Source organism: Salmo salar, chromosome ssa12 (assembly GCF_905237065.1).
Source record: "Salmo salar chromosome ssa12, Ssal_v3.1, whole genome shotgun sequence".
NCBI classification, from domain to species: domain Eukaryota; kingdom Metazoa; phylum Chordata; class Actinopteri; order Salmoniformes; family Salmonidae; genus Salmo; species Salmo salar.
In genome coordinates this window covers 56,234,014-56,249,933 of record NC_059453.1, presented here as the reverse complement: position 1 = coordinate 56,249,933, position 15,920 = coordinate 56,234,014, and the positions used below count along the sequence as shown (strand labels likewise).

At 43.1% G+C, this 15,920-nt stretch overlaps 1 protein-coding gene across 12 annotated transcripts in view; it reads right to left on the bottom strand.

The window, feature by feature from the left end:
• Positions 1-15,920, bottom strand: part of LOC106565329 (calcium-dependent secretion activator 1) — a 159,228-nt gene that overhangs the window by 100,062 nt on the left and 43,246 nt on the right. For all 12 annotated transcript variants that reach the window (XM_014132305.2, XM_014132306.2, XM_014132309.2 and 9 more), the window contains exon 2: positions 10,964-11,077. In XM_014132305.2, the coding sequence (XP_013987780.1) occupies positions 10,964-11,077 (114 nt within the window). The remainder of the gene's footprint in view (positions 1-10,963; positions 11,078-15,920) is intronic.

The window sequence follows — 15,920 nt, the reverse complement described above, 5'->3', positions numbered from 1 at the left end:
TCAACAACAAACTAGAATGGTCCAAACACACCAAGACAGTCGTGAAGAGGGCACGTCAAAGCCTATTCCCCCTCAGGAAATTAAAAAGGTTTGGCATGGGTCCTGAAATCCTCAAAAGGTTCTACAGCTGCAACATTGAGAGCATCCTGACTGGTTGCATCACTGCCTGGTACGGCAACTGCTCGGCCTCTGACCACAAGGCACTACAGAGGGTACTGCGTACGGCCCAGTACATCACTGGGGCTAAGCTTCCTGCCATCCAGGACCTCTACACCAGGCGGTGTCAGAGGAAGGCCCTAAACATTGTCAACGACCCTAGCTACCCAAGTCATTGACTGTTCTCTCTACTACCGCTTAGCAAGCGGTACCGGAGTTGAAAGTCTAGGACAAAAATGATTCTCAACAGTTTTTACCCCCAAGCCATAAGACTCCTGAACAGGTAATCAAATGGCTACCCAGACTATTTGCATTGTGTCCCACCCACCACCAGCCAAACCCTCCTTTTACGCTGCTGCTACTCTCTGTTTATCATATATGCATAGTCACTTTAATCATATCTACATGTACATACTACCTCAATCAGCCTGACTAACCGGTGTCTGTATGTAACCTCGCTACTTTTATAGCCTCGGTACTGTATATAGCCTGTCTTTTTACTGTTGTTTTATTTCTTTACCTACCTATTGTTCACCTAATACCTTTTTTGCACTATTGGTTAGAGCCTGTAAGTAAGCATTTCACTGTAAGGTCTACTACACCTGTTGTATTCGGCGCACGTGACAAATAAACCTTGATTTGATTTACTTACAAGCCCTTAACCACCAATGCAGTTATAAGAAAAATAAGGGTTTAGAAAATATTTACTAAATAAACTAAAGTTAAAAAAATCTAACTATAAAAGAGTAACAATAAAATAACAATAACGATAACAATGTGCTGGGGTACAGGTTAGTAGAGGTAATTGAGATAATATGTACAGTTGAAGATGGAAGTTTACATACACCTTAGCCAAATACATTTAAACTCAGTTATTGACAATTCCTGACATTTAATCAGAGTAAAAATTCCCTGTCTTAGGTCAGTTAGGATCACCACTTTATTTTAAGAATGTGAAATGTCAGAATAATAGTAGAGAGAATGATTTATTTCAGCTTTTATTTCTTTCTTCACATTCCCAGTAGGTCAGAAGTTTACATACACTCAATTAGTACTTGGTAGCATTGCCTTTAAATTGTTTAACTTGGGTCAAACTTTTCGGGTAGCCTTCTACAAGCTTCCCACAATAAGTTGAGTGAATTTTGGCCCATTCCTCCTGACAGAGCTGGTGTAACTGAGTCAGGTTTGTAGGCCTCCTTGCTTGCATACGCTTTTTCAGTTCTGCCCACACATTTTCTATAGGATTGAGGTCAGGGCTTTGTGATGGCCACTCCAATACCTTGACTTTGTTGTCCTTAAGCCATTTTGCCACAACTTTGGATGTATAATAGGGGTCATTGTCAATTTGGAAGACCCATTTGTGACCAAGCTTTAACTTCCTGACTGATGTCTTGAGATGTTGCTTCAATATATCCACATAATTTTCTTACCTCATGATGCCATCTAGTTTGTGAAGTGCAACAGTCCCTCCTGCAGCAAAGCACCCCCACAACATGATGCTGCCACCCCGTGCTTCACGGTTGGGATGGTGTTCTTCAGCGTGCAAGCCTCCCCCTTTTTCCTCCAAACATAACGATCTTAGTGCCGCTTTTGATACCATCGATCACCACATTCTTTTGGAGAGATTGGAAACCCAAATTGGTCTACATGGACAAGTTCTGGCCTGGTTTAGATCTTATCTGTCGGAAAGATATCAGTTTGTCTCTGTGAATGGTTTGTCCTCTGACAAATCAATTGTAAATTTCGGTGTTCCTCAAGGTTCCGTTTTAGGACCACTATTGTTTTCACTATATATTTTACCTCTTGGGGATGTCATTCGAAAACATAATGTTAAATTTCACTGCTATGCGGACGACACACAGCTGTACATTTCAATGAAACATGGTGAAGCCCCAAAATTGCCCTCGCTAGAAGCCTGTGTTTCAGACATAAAGAAGTGGATGGCTGCAAACTTTCTACTTTTAAACTCGGACAAAACAGAGATGCTTGTTCTAGGTCCCAAGAAACAAAGAGATCTTCTGTTGAATCTGACAATTAATCTGGATGGTTGTACAGTCGTCTCAAATAAAACTGTGAAGGACCTCGGCGTTACTCTGGACCCTGATCTCTCTTTTGAAGAACATATCAAGACTGTTTCAAGGACAGCTTTTTTCCATCTACGTAACATTGCAAAAATCAGAAACTTTCTGTCCAAAAATGACGCGAAAAAATTAATCCATGCTTTTGTTACTTCTAGGCTGGACTACTGCAATGCTCTACTTTCCGGCTACCCGGATAAAGCACTAAACAAACTTCAGTTAGTGCTAAATACGGCTGCTAGAATCCTGACTAGAACCAAAAAATTTGATCATATTACTCCAGTGCTAGCCTCCCTACACTGGCTTCCTGTTAAGGCAATTTCAAGGTTTTACTGCTAACCTACAAAGCATTACATGGGCTTGCTCCTACCTATCTTTCCGATTTGGTCCTGCCGTACATACCTACACGTACGCTACGGTCACAAGACGCAGGCCTCCTAATTGTCCCTAGAATTTCTAAGCAAACGGCTGGAGGTAGGGCTTTCTCCTATAGAGCTCCATTTTTATGGAATGGTCTGCCTACCAATGTGAGAGACGCAGACTCAGTCTCAACCTTTAAGTCTTTACTGAAGACTTATCTCTTCAGTAGGTCCTATGACTAAGTATAGTCTGGCCCAGGAGTGTGAAGGTGAACGGAAAGGCTGGAGCAACGAACCGCCCTTGCTGTCTCTGCCTTGCCGGTTCCCCTCTTTCCACTGGGATTCTCTGCCTCTAACCCTTTTACAGGGGCTGAGTCACTGGCTTACTGGTGTTCTTCCATGCCGTCCATGGGAGGGGTGCGTCACTTGAGTGGGTTGAGTCACTGACGTGGTCTTCCTGTCTGGGTTGGCGCCCCCCCTTGGGTTGTGCCATGGCGGAGATCGTTGTGGGCTATACTCGGCCTTGTCTTAGGACGGTAAGTTGGTGGTTGGAGACATCCCTCTAGTGGTGTGGGGGCTGTGCTTTGGCAAAATGGGTGGGGTTATATCCTGCCTGTTTGGCCCTGTCCGGGGGTATCATCGGATGGGGCCACAGTGTCTTCTGATCCCTCCTGTCTCAGCCTCCAGTATTTATGCTGCAGTAGTTTATGTGTCGAGGGGCTAGGGTCAGTCTGTTACATCTGGAGTATTTCTCTTGTCTTATCCAATGTCCTGTGTGAATTTAAATATGCTCTCTCTAATTCTCTCTTTCTCTCTTTCTGTCTTTCTCTTGGAGGACCTGAGCCCTAGGACCATGCCTCAGGACTACCTGGTATGATGACTCCTTGCTGTCCCCAGTCCACCTGGCCGTGCTGCTGCTCCAGCTTCAACTGTTCTGCCTGCGGCTATGGAACCCTGACCTGTTCACCGGACGTGCTTGTTGCACCCTCGACAACTACTATGATTATTATTATTTGACCATGCTGGTCATTTATGAACATTTTAACATCTTGACCATGTTCTGTTATAATATCCACCCTGCACAGCCAGAAGAGGACTGGCCACCCCTCATAGCCTGGTTCCTCTCTAGGTTTCTTCCTAGGTTTTTGGCCTTTCTAGGGAGTTTTCCCTAGGGAGTTTTTCCTAGCCACCGTGCTTCTTTCACATGCTTTGCTTGCTGTTTGGGGTTTTAGGCTGGGTTTCTGTACAGCACTTTGAGATATCAGCTGATGTACGAAGGGCTATATAAATAAATTTGATTTGATTTGATTTGATTTTGATTTGATTTGGTCATTATGGCCAAACAGTTTTATTTTTGTTTCATCAGACCAGAAGACTTTTCTCCAAAAAGTACGATCTTTGTCCCCATGTGCAGTTGCAAACCGTAGCCTGGCTTTTTTTATGGCGGTTTTGGAGCAGTGGCTTCGTCCTAGCTTAGTGGCCTTTCAGGTTATGTCGATATAGGACTCATTTTACTGTGGATATAGATACTTTTGTAGCTGTTTCTTCCAGCATCTTCACAATGTCCTTTGCTGTTGTTCTGGGATTGATTTGCACTTTTCGCACCAAAGTATGTTAATCTCTAGGAGACAGAACGCGTCTCCTTCCTGAGCGGTATGGCGGCTGCGTGGTCCCATGGTGTTTATACTTGAGTACTATTGTTTGTACGGACGAACGGGGTACCTTCTGCCATTTGGAAATTGCTCCCAAGGATGAACCAGACTTGTGGAGGTCTACAATTTATTTTCTGTGGTCTTGGCTGATTTCTTTAGATTTTCCCATGATGTCAAGCAAAGTGGCACTGAGTTTGAAGGTAGGCCTTGAAATACATCCACAGGTACACCTCCAATTGACTCAAATTATGTCAATTAGCCTATCAGAAGCTTCTAAAGCCATGACAAAATTTCTGTAATTTTCCAAGCTGTTTGAAGGCACAGTCAACTTAGTGTTTGCAAACTTCTGACCCACTGAAATTGTGATACAGTGAATGATAAGTGAAATAATCTGTCTGTAAACAATTGTCGGAAAAATGACTTGTGTCATGCACAAAGTAGATGTCCTAACCGACTTGCCAAAACTATAGTTTATTAACAAGAAATTGTTGGAGTGGTTGAAAAACGAGTTTTAATGACTACAACCTAAGTGTATGTAAACTTCCGACTTCAACTGTACATGTAGGTAGGGGTAAAGTGACTAGGCATACATAAGAAACAGTGAGTTGCAGCAGCCTAAAAAGAGGGAGGGGGGGGTTCAATGCGAATAGTCCGGGTAGCCATTTGATTAGCTGTTCAGCAGTTTTATGGCTTGGGTGTAGAAGCTGTTAATAGGCCTTTAGACCTAGACTTGGTGCTCCAGTACCGAGTGCCATGCGGTAGCAGAGATAACAGTCTATGACTAGGGTGGCTGGAGTCTTTGGCAATTTTGAGGGCCTCTGGGGCCCCTGTAGCGCCTTGCAGTTGGAGGCTGAGCAGTTGCGATACCAGGCGGTGATGCAACCAATCAGGATGCTCTCGATGGTGCAGCTGTAGAACTTTTTGAGGATCTGAGGACCCATGCCAAATCTTTTCAGTATCCTGAGGGGGAATAGGTATTGTCGTGCCCTCTTCATGACTGTCTTAGTGTGTTTGGACCATGAAAGTTTGTTGGGGATGTGGACACCAAGGTACTTGACGCTCTCAACCTGTTTTACTACAGCCCTCTCGATGAAAATGGGGGATTGCACGATCATCTCCTTTTTCTTGATCACGTTGAGGGAGAGGTTGTTGTCCTGGCACCACATTGCTAGGTCTCTGACCTCCTCCCCATTGGCTGTCTCATCATTGTCGGTGATCAGGCCTACCACTGTTGTGTTGTTGCAAACTTAATGATGGTGTTGGAATCGTGCTTAGCCACGCAGTCAAGGGAGGGTGAACAGGGAGTACAGGAGGGGATTAAGCACACACCTCTGAGGGGCCCCCGTGTTGAGGATCAGCGTGGCAGATGCGTTGTTGCCTACCCTTACCACCTGAGGGCGGCCCATCCGGAAGTCCAGGATCCAGTTGCAGAGGGAGGTGTTTCGTCTCAGGGTCCTTAGCTTAGTGATGAGCTTTGTGGGCACTATGGTGTTGAACGCTGAGCTGTTGTCCATGAACAGCATTCTCACATAGGTGTTCCTTTTGACTAGGTGGGAAAGGGCAGTGTGAGGTGTCATTGCATCATCTGTGGATCTGCTGGGGTGGTATGTGAATTGGAGTCGTTCTAGGGTTTCCGGGATGATGGTGTTGATGTGAGCCATGACCAGCCTTTCAAAGCATTTCATGGCTACCGACTTGTTAAGGGTCGGTAGTCATTAAGGCAGCTTACCTTTGCTTTCTAGGGCACAGGGTCTATGGTGGTCTACTTGAAACATTTAGGTATTACAGACTCAGTCAGGGAGAGGTTGATAATGTCAGTGAAGACACTTGCCAGTTGGCCAGTGCATGCTCTGAGTACATGTCCTGGTAATCTGTCTGGCTCTGCGGCCTTGTGAATGTTGACCTGTTTAAAGGTCTTGCTCACATCGGCTACGGAGAGCGTGATCACACTGTCGTCCGGAACAGCTGGTGCTCTCATGCATGCTTCAGCGTTGCTTGACTCAAAGCGAGCATAAAAGGCATTTAGCTCGTCTGGTAGGCTTGCGTCACTGGGCAACTCGCAGTTGGGTTTCCCTTTGTAGTCCGTAATAGATTGCACGCCCTACCACATCCGATGAGTGTCAGAGCCGGTGTAGTAGGATTCAATCTTAGTCCTGTGTTGACGCTTTGCCTGTTTCATGGTTCGTCTTAGGGCATTGCGGGATTTCTTATAAGCGTCCGGATTAGAGTCCCGCTTCTTGAAAGCGGCAGCTCTAGCCTTTATCTCGGTGCGGATGTTGCCTGTAATTCATGGCTTCTGGCTGACATATGTACGTACGGTCACTGTGGGGACGACGTCGTCGATGCACTTATTGATGAAGCCGGTGACTGAGGTGGTATACTCCTGAATGCCATTGGATGAATCCCAGAACATATTCCAGTCTGCGCTAACAAAACAGTCACTGGTACTTCCTGCTTTAGTTTTTGCTTGTAAGCAGGAATCAGGAGGATAGAATTATGGTCAGATTTGCCAAATGGAGGGCGTGGGAGAGCTTTGTATGCATCTCTGTGTGTGGAGTAAAGGTGGTCTAGAGTTTTTTTTTCTCCTCTGGTTGAAGGTATGACATGCTAGTAGAAATCAGGTCAAACAGATTTAAGTTTGACCTGATTTCCCCGGGCCACCAGGAGCGCTGCCTCTGGATGTGCATTTTCTTGTTTGCTTATGGCCTTATACAGCTTGTTGAGTGCGGTCTTAGTGCCAGCATCGGTTTGTGGTGGTAAACAGACAGCTACGAAAAATATAGATGAAAACTCTCTCGTTAAATAGTGTGGTCTACAGCTTATCATGATATACTCTACCTCAGGCGAGCAAAACCTACAGACTTCCTTAATATTAGATTTCGTGCACCAACTGTTATTGACAAATAGACACAGACCACCACCCTTGTCTTACCAGAGGCAGATGTTCTGTCTTGCCGATGCACGGAAAACCCAGCCAACTGTATATTATCCATGTGAAATGTGTGTGTGTTCCTACATTCAGCCCTGAGACAGAGTGTGATCAATAGAAGGAGCCGGTACTCCTCCATGCATCCAGGGCAGACTGTGTGCGTGCCGCGCGTGTGTGTGTGTGTGTGTGTGTGTGTGTGTGTGTGTGTGTGTGTGTGTGTGTGTGTGTGTGTGTGTGTGTGTGTGTGTGTGTGTGTGTGCGTGCGTGCGTGCGTGCGTGCGTGCGTGCGTGTGTGTGTGCATTTGCGTGGCGGCAGCAGCCATGGACGGGCCAGACAGTTCTCAGGGTCATCCTCCATCCCTTTAACGACAGAGTGATGGGGAGTGAGCAAGACAAGGCTATTGTCATAGCACCGGACACACACACACATCAGAGAAACTGTCTATCAGGCCCCTGCATCCATTACACTGTGACAGTTAAATTGTGGCCACATTGTCCGCTGTGATTAAACACTAGTGACACACTACAATAAGAAGACAGTAGTTTTAACCCTGTTATGTTATGTATTTACAGCACTGAATTAAATAATCAAGTTGATGTGTGTGGGTAGAGAGAGAACGAGAGTGGGGGTTGAGAGAGAGACAGAACAAGAGAGAGAGGGAGATACCTTTCTTGCACAAGCCTGTAACAGTAAATCTATTTGTCCTGTTTGACATTGGCGCATTGAGTTCTTCTAGGCCCAGCAAACAGATAGACACCTGTATTTGGGCATGTCTCAGCAGAGAGGAAGAGGAAAAGTGAGATGGATGACTCTGTACGTGCGAGAATACAGCGTGAAGCAAACCAAGTGTTTATTTTTTTTTGTATGGAGGTCAATGAGAGCATGTTGAATTTTGTCAACATCAAATATAATTGCTAATTTGCTAAATGAGTCTAAGTTTTATAATGTTTCTGTTGTTAGAACTGTATTGATATAAGTGGATATACGTGGCATCTTATAAAAGACAGAACACAGTGTTTATTTAAAGATGGTATTTCTGGACATAACAATGGGTGTCCACAGGGACCAATTCTTGGTCTGGTACTTTTCACTATTTACACAGCTGACCAGGCTCTGTCAGAGCTTCAATCTGCCTTTATTGCCCTGCAGAAAGAATTTGTTGAATTGAAATTGGTACATAATGCAGGTAAAACCTACTACACTGCCCTCCTGAATTACTGGCATCCTAAGTAAATATGAACAAAAAAGTATGTGAAAAAATGTCCTTGTTGTTTATCAGTTTGATCTTACAATCAAAATATCATATTAATCTAACCTTTAACTGGGTTAAAATTGTAAAAACAATTCTAACAATTGTCATCAATAAAAAATTATTTTATTCAAAAACATACATGTCACAATTATTGGCGCCCCTAGAAATTCTTATGAGCAAAATGTAATTGATGTATATTTCGGTTAAGATTGTACTTTTTAAAGTTCATCTGAGTCTTTGGGAACTCTTAAGTGGTAATCCACAACTTCCTGTTTCACTGGGGTATAAATATGAGGTGACTCACAGACTAAACTCCCTTTGTTATCTATCAACATGGAGTGTTTCTGTATGGAGGAATGGTCTCAAATCCCTTCCTATGTGTTCTCCCACCCAATCAAACATTATAGGAGACCACTCAGAGCTCTTATCTTGACAAAGGGAGGGTGCACAAAGTACTAAATGCATGGGTGCCAATGATTTCTTGATGACAATTTTTTTTTTCTCCCAAGAATTTTAACTAAATTAAAGGTTAGATTCATGTGATATATTGAGTGTAATATCAAGCTGATAAACAACAATGAAATGTTTTTCACAGCCTTTTTGTTCATATTTACTTAGGGTGACTATTTTTCTGTCTATAAAGCCCTCTTGCATAAACTTCTGCCATACCTTACCTCATTGTTAACCTTCAGACATATAAGTTACCAGACGTGGATGGCTAACACTGGAGATCCCTTCGATCTTCACCAAGGTATGAACATCTGCTTATCGTTTTTTTTTGCGGCTGTCATGTGGAATGATATCCAAAACTGCTTAAAGTTGGTGGAGATGGTGCATCTAGTGCAATTCAGATTGATGTTAGAGGCCCATTTTACTGAAGATTGTGTTTCTTTCATATGATTGTTTTTGTTTTTCATGTATAGTGTAATTGTTGTTTATTGATGTGTTTATCCTCTTATAGATGCTGGACTCATCTGTGAAAGAGACCGTTGTGTCAGCATGACTCCCTGCTTAAATAAAGTTTAAATAAAATCTTAGAGAAAAACAACGTTACTATCAGATTTGTGCCTGTTGTTCACGTGCGAATCTGCCATCTCATTGGCTAGAATCTTGTCTTTATTGCCATAGTTACATTATTGGGTCCCGCCTCTTGTCAGTATATACACTGAGTGTACAAAACATTTCCATGACATAGACTGACCAGGTAAACCCGGGTGAAAACTATGATCCTATGATCACCTGTTAAATCCACTTCAATCAGTGTAGATGAAGGGGACGAGATAGGTTATAGAAAGGATTTTTAAGCCTTGAGACATGGATTGTGTATGTGTGCCATTCATAGTGTGAATGGGCAAGAGCAAGACAAAGGATATAAGTGCCTTTGAACGGGGTATGGTAGTAGGTGCCAGGTGCACCGGTTTGTGTCAAGAACTGCAATGCTACTGGGTTTTTCACGCCCAACAGTTTCCATCAAGAATGGTCCACCATCCAAAGGACATCCAGCCAACTTGGCACTACTGTGCATTGAAGCATCGGAGTCAACATGGGCCAGCCAGCATTATGTGGGTAAACACTACAGTATTTCAATCGAGTCACCGTTTTGTCTAATTAAATAAAATGTACTTGTTTGTTTTCAAATGGATTGCTTTGGTTTTGGAGCTCCTTCAGGGCATTGCATGATTTGATTTAATGCAACATTATAATATCCATCATAAAGTGCTCTACCTATCTAGTGGGATAGCGGACGGTAGAAAATGAAATCCCATATAAGGGTATTTTTATCTGCACCGTAATTCTCCTATTGTTGAACTGGTTGAATTGTGACTGTAATGTAGGTGAGAGTACGATGGCAGCCTTTTTAGCACAAGGATAGCGTGTTAGCTAATCCATATAGTCAGTGAATAGATGTGTCGACACGACGCATCATCTCATCCACCATTTTCCCCCCACAAAGCACAGCAGTTCCCTGGAATTCAGGCCAAAGCAACAGAGCGCTGAGAAACTGAGCAGCCGCTTCCATCCCACTACGAGTGATTCCTAGCCCTACAGTTAGAGAGAGAGAAACCAATTCACTGAGCAGCACTGAGGAAGAGGTACAGTATCTCTCTCTCTCTCTACCACTCTGTATCTCAACTCTGCCACTCTTGTTTTCAGCAACACTGACAAACTATCTCAACAGCTCGGATTTGATTTATTAGGAAAAGCTCCGATAACAGTTCCGGGAGACAGAGGGAGCTGGGGGGGGTCTTTTTACAACTCATGTCTATGCTAATTGAGTTACAGCAGTAAATGACAGCTAATCAGCCTGGTCTATTGCATTGAATGCTAACACTATCTCAGCACCACAACACATAGGAAACACAGAAAACAAAACCCATGATAGCGGTCTCTATAAAGAAAGAGAAAAGGACGGTTCATTCAACAAGCGTATTGTGACGGCGGTGTGCTGAGAGACAGTCGGAAGATGAGATTACACATTTGTAGGTTTGTTACAGCATCGTGTTACAGCGGAGGGAGAGAGGTTAGGTTTCTGTACCTCATAGTAGCTCTGGACTGCGTTGATGAACGCTTCATCAGCCACTATCTGGGTGTCTCCATTGAGGAAAGCTTTGAAGCGGTCGTTGGTCTGCCGGAGCTGCTGCTCTGTGATCTGGGGAGGCAGAGGGCATACGTCAATAACACAGCCATATCACACAGAGGACACCTCAATAAGAGTCATAAAACACAGCCATGGGTAGGGATACATCAACCTGTTACATATGCATGGGTTATGGATATGGAAGACAGTTGACAGACATTAATCGAGGTAGTTCAGTGTTTTGAGAAGATACATTTTTGGGTTGTTTGATAGCTCTTGACTTGATTGCTTCTGACGAAGGAGGGGTGCTTCCTTAGCATGAGGAAACAATATGTGCATAAACTGTACATTTCTAACAATTATATATGAAATATGTTATGTTGCCCCTTCTGACTTTGTTAGGATTTGTGTAATAATGTCTCTCAATGAAGTACAACCTGTAGTAAATATCACATGCCAAAGAGACACCAAAGGTACCAGGAGCACCTCTCATTTAAAGAGCGATTGCCCCTAAAAGCAACTAAATCCCTTTGAAAACGACCTCTGTGGCAACGATATTAGTCAGAAACATGTATTCTAGTGTCAAAATGTACTACAACGTGTAAATAGAATAATTTGTGTCAAAGTCTTTGTAATGCAGACTGGGAGTCAGGAAGCAAGTACAGGGGGTAAATTTATTTTTTTTTAAAACAGGGAACAATACAAAACAAGTGTAGCGTCAAGACATGAGAAACATAACTAATACTGCCTGGGGAAAGAACCAAAGGGAGTGACAGATATAGGGGAGGTAATCATAGAAGTGATGGCGTCCAAATGCGTCTCATGAGGCGCAGGTGCGCGTAACGATGGTGGCAGGTGTGCGTAATAATAAGTAAACTGATGACAATGAGCGCCAGAGAGGGGGAGTGGGAGTGGACGTGACAGCCATGTCTAAAATGGAGTTTGGAACCTCAGTGAGTCACAACGAGTAAATGAATGTTAGGTTTGGATTACAATTATGTCAACAAGTCATGCCCCCTTTTATCAAGCTCACGTGCAAATCGCCCCTCCTCCTCCCTTCACTTCCCTTCAATGAATAGGGCTCCATTGTTTGATTGACCCCAATGCGTTTCAAGGACAGCAGACTGAAAAGCCTTATACGGATTGACAATGCCTCCACAGCCAAAGTTGTATAGTTTGCATGCCCTGCTTAATGACCCTAGTCTGGGTACCAGTCTTTTTAGCTAACATTCCAGTCCTTGGCACTCAAGGCCAGTTTCTTTTATCAAATGACAGGTGTGGCAAGGAGTGGAATGTAGTCGCTGAACAGAGACGCAACCAGGCTAGAAAGACCCTAGTTGGTATGCAGAATAGGTGCTTGGAGTTTGTGTTGAATTGATGGTATCAGTCAATATGAGGAGGGAGCAACCCTGTGTATTCTTCACCAGGATCAGGGAATTTCTGTTGTATACAGGACACCACACAGGAAGGTATGACCACTCTGACATGTTCGCTAAGGTAGCCCCATTACCACCAGACAAAATGTCAATAGGAACAGCATCTGCATTGGCTGGGAATGACAATGAAAGGTGAAAGGTGCACATTGTTATATTACCAGCTTCTATGGTATTATGTAAAAGTAGTGGAGGTTCCTCAGAAGAGGAAGGGGAGGGGACCATCCTCCTCAGTGAATTTCATAAAAATCTAAATAGTGAAACATTAAAAAAGTTACCTTTTTTAGATAAAACTATACAAAATATATTCACATGACCAAATAATTGATTAAAACATACTGTTTTGCAATTAAGGTAAACAGTAGCCTCAGCAGCACTCTGCACAATGGTGTAGCCGGAGGACAGCTAGCTTCTGTCCTCCTCTGAGTACATTGACTTCAATACAAATCCTAGGAGGCTCATGGTTCTCACCCCCTTCCATAGACTTACACAGTAATTACAACTTTTGGAGGATGTTCTCCAACCTATCAGAGCTCTTGCAGCATGAACTGACATGTTGTCCACCCAATGTCCACCCAATCAAAAGATCAGAGGATAAATCTAGCACTGAAAGCATAAACTACAGCTAGCTAGCACTGCAGTGCATAAAATGTGGTGAGTACCCAGCTAGCAATGAGGAATCAGCCCAGAAGCGGCCCTCTTCCGGGGGGCCGGAACTGATTGAATTGGCCCGGAATCTGGTGTTGGACTGCCCAGAAACGGACCAAGTACATCGGGCCGTTTCCATCTATCAGAATTCAGCCGACTTTGCCGGCATCTTACCAGAATCCCCCCAGAAGTGACACAATGCAAATGTAAATAAATGTCAACAAAATTACCACATTTAGACATTTTAAATTTTACTATTGTACATTTTATACATACAAATTATACCCATCCACAAAAAAAAAAAACATTTTGTGTCTGGCCCGCCACAGCACGATGGGACAAGGACAAACCCTCCCCTATCTCGGACGACGCTGAGCCAATTCTGCGTCGCCTCATGGGTCTTCCGGTTACGGCTGGCACAGGTCTCAAACCAGCATCTGTAGCAACACAGTTTGAACTGCGATGCAGTGTCTTAAACATCTGAGCCACTCGGGAGGCTCCATCCACAAGGTTTTTAATGCTTATCAATTGCCTTGCACAAAGCAGCAAAATACTAAAATACTACATAGGACTCTTAAAGAATTTCATTTAAATGTCAATTGTATATTTTGATCACAGAAACGATGAGAAAATATGGAAAAATAAATAATGAAATGTTAATTATATAAAGCATCCCATGTCATTATCTGCCAGAGAGTAGCCCCAATCGGCCCGAGCCCCAAGTAATACATCTGGGCCAAATAACTATCACCAGAATCAGCCCGAGCGCAGTCGCTGCATCATAGCCATAAGTAATACTGCCCAGACTCGAGCCACATGACATAGGCCGAGTCTGACTCTCAGCCGAGTGCCCGACTCTCAGCCGTTATCAGGCCAGATCCACTGTGCTAGCTGGGTAGTTGACTGAGAGAAAGACAGAGCTAGTTGAACAGTTCTCAACAATTACATTTCTTCCAAAACGAAGGAGAAGCAAGAGAGCGAGCTAGCTATATTTGGTTGTATTATTTTTTTTTTACTTTCACTTTCACTTAGTTACTGAATGCAGCTAGCTAGTTTAGCCTACTCAAACTCCAGGCTCAAACAGAGAAGGATGATATGTTAGCTAGCTGGCAATGGCTACCCAGCACTGTAACTCCTCCAAGTCAAGGTAAGCTTTTGGCTTAACATTATTTATTAACAAAGGGGCTCGCTGGTGTAACTGCTAAACTGCTTTCTGACTGTAAACTGTACTGCACGATTGTAGTGGGTTAACTAATACGTTAGTTATAGTAGTTCTTGACTATGATGTGACAACAATGTACACTGTGTGTAGCGGTCATGATTTGGTCACAGACAGCTGATGTGTTGTGCACTGAAGTCCACAAGCAAAGGGAAAGGTTAGAAGAGGAGAGCATGTAGATGGTTGCAAGAAGGAAGTATATATACAACAATCAAAGTGATCATGATGTTTTTATGTGGCTGCTATGGAAGTGAACTGTTTGCGTGTGATCAGGGGAGTGTTCATTCCGCAGATTCTGTTAACTTTCTTAAACAGAAGCAAACGGAACAAAATGGGGATAAACATACCTGAATTTGTCCAATAGAAACTCTCATTTGCAACTGTTGGACTAATGATTACACCCTAGATCAGCTAGATGCAGGCAAGAGTGTGCAGGGCAGAATTGAATGTGTCACTGTCTGTCACATTGATTACTCAAAATTCTCTGACCTGTGCACCTACGTTGTAAACTTTAATTCATAGGCTAGGTTGTAGCAACCTCATGGTGGGTACAGGGAAAATGTCAGTATCGTGTAGTAGCATAAACCTATCGATGTTACATTGAACTGGGTGAATGGAATATGAATGACAGTCATCCAATATGCTGAAATAGAAATAAGGCCATACTCATAAAAAAAATCCTTCTCCCTCATCTTAAACGACACCGACCGCCACTGATGTAAAGGGTTGTTTATTCTACAGTACCTACACACGTATCTACCTACACATGGTTAATGTTCCTGAGTGGCGCAGCGGTCTAAGGCACTGCATCTCAGTGCAAGAGGCTTTACTACAGTCCCTGGTTCGAATACAGGCTGTATCACATCTGACCGTGATTGGGAGTGCTATAGGGCGGCCCACAATTGGCCCAGCATCATCCGGGTTTGGCCGAGGTAGCCTGTCATTGTAAATAAGAATTTGTTCTTACCTGACTTGCCTAGTTAAATAAAGGTTACGTTTAAAAAACAACTGGTGGCAACCGCAGCACAATCAATAGGAGGTGAACACTGGCTGGTGCTGAAAATATAGCTAACTTGTTATGCAAGTGTTGCACACCAACAGATGGAGAAAACCTACACCAGTCGAGCAATTCATTTCAACAATAATACTCATTTTAATTTGACTTAACAAACAACAAGGGGGCTTAATTGGAGTCTATTTCTTCGGAGCCTAGACCTATATATAATAACTTAATTGACTGAGGTAGGCTATGAGGCTTAACAGCCTAATAGAAGTCGTTTTTTATTTATTAGGCCTACTTACAATTGCAACTGGTCAAAAATGTAGCATCCTACATAAAACAACCATTTAAAGAAAAAAAGTCTGCACGTTCGAACTCAAACAATGTAACTAAAAATGAAAAGCACACATTTGTAAATCCCAAACTCTAAAAGTAATTAGAAAGGTAGATACAAATTATTTGTGACATTGTGGTTACAATAAAGGATGTAAACAAGATGCTGTGTTTTTATTTACAGTAGTGATGGACATCTGGAGGCATTTTGAAAACAGGTTTTCAAACATTTGTTTTTCACAAGTGTACTGTAGCAGTTGTAGCCCATCATTCAAATTCTTC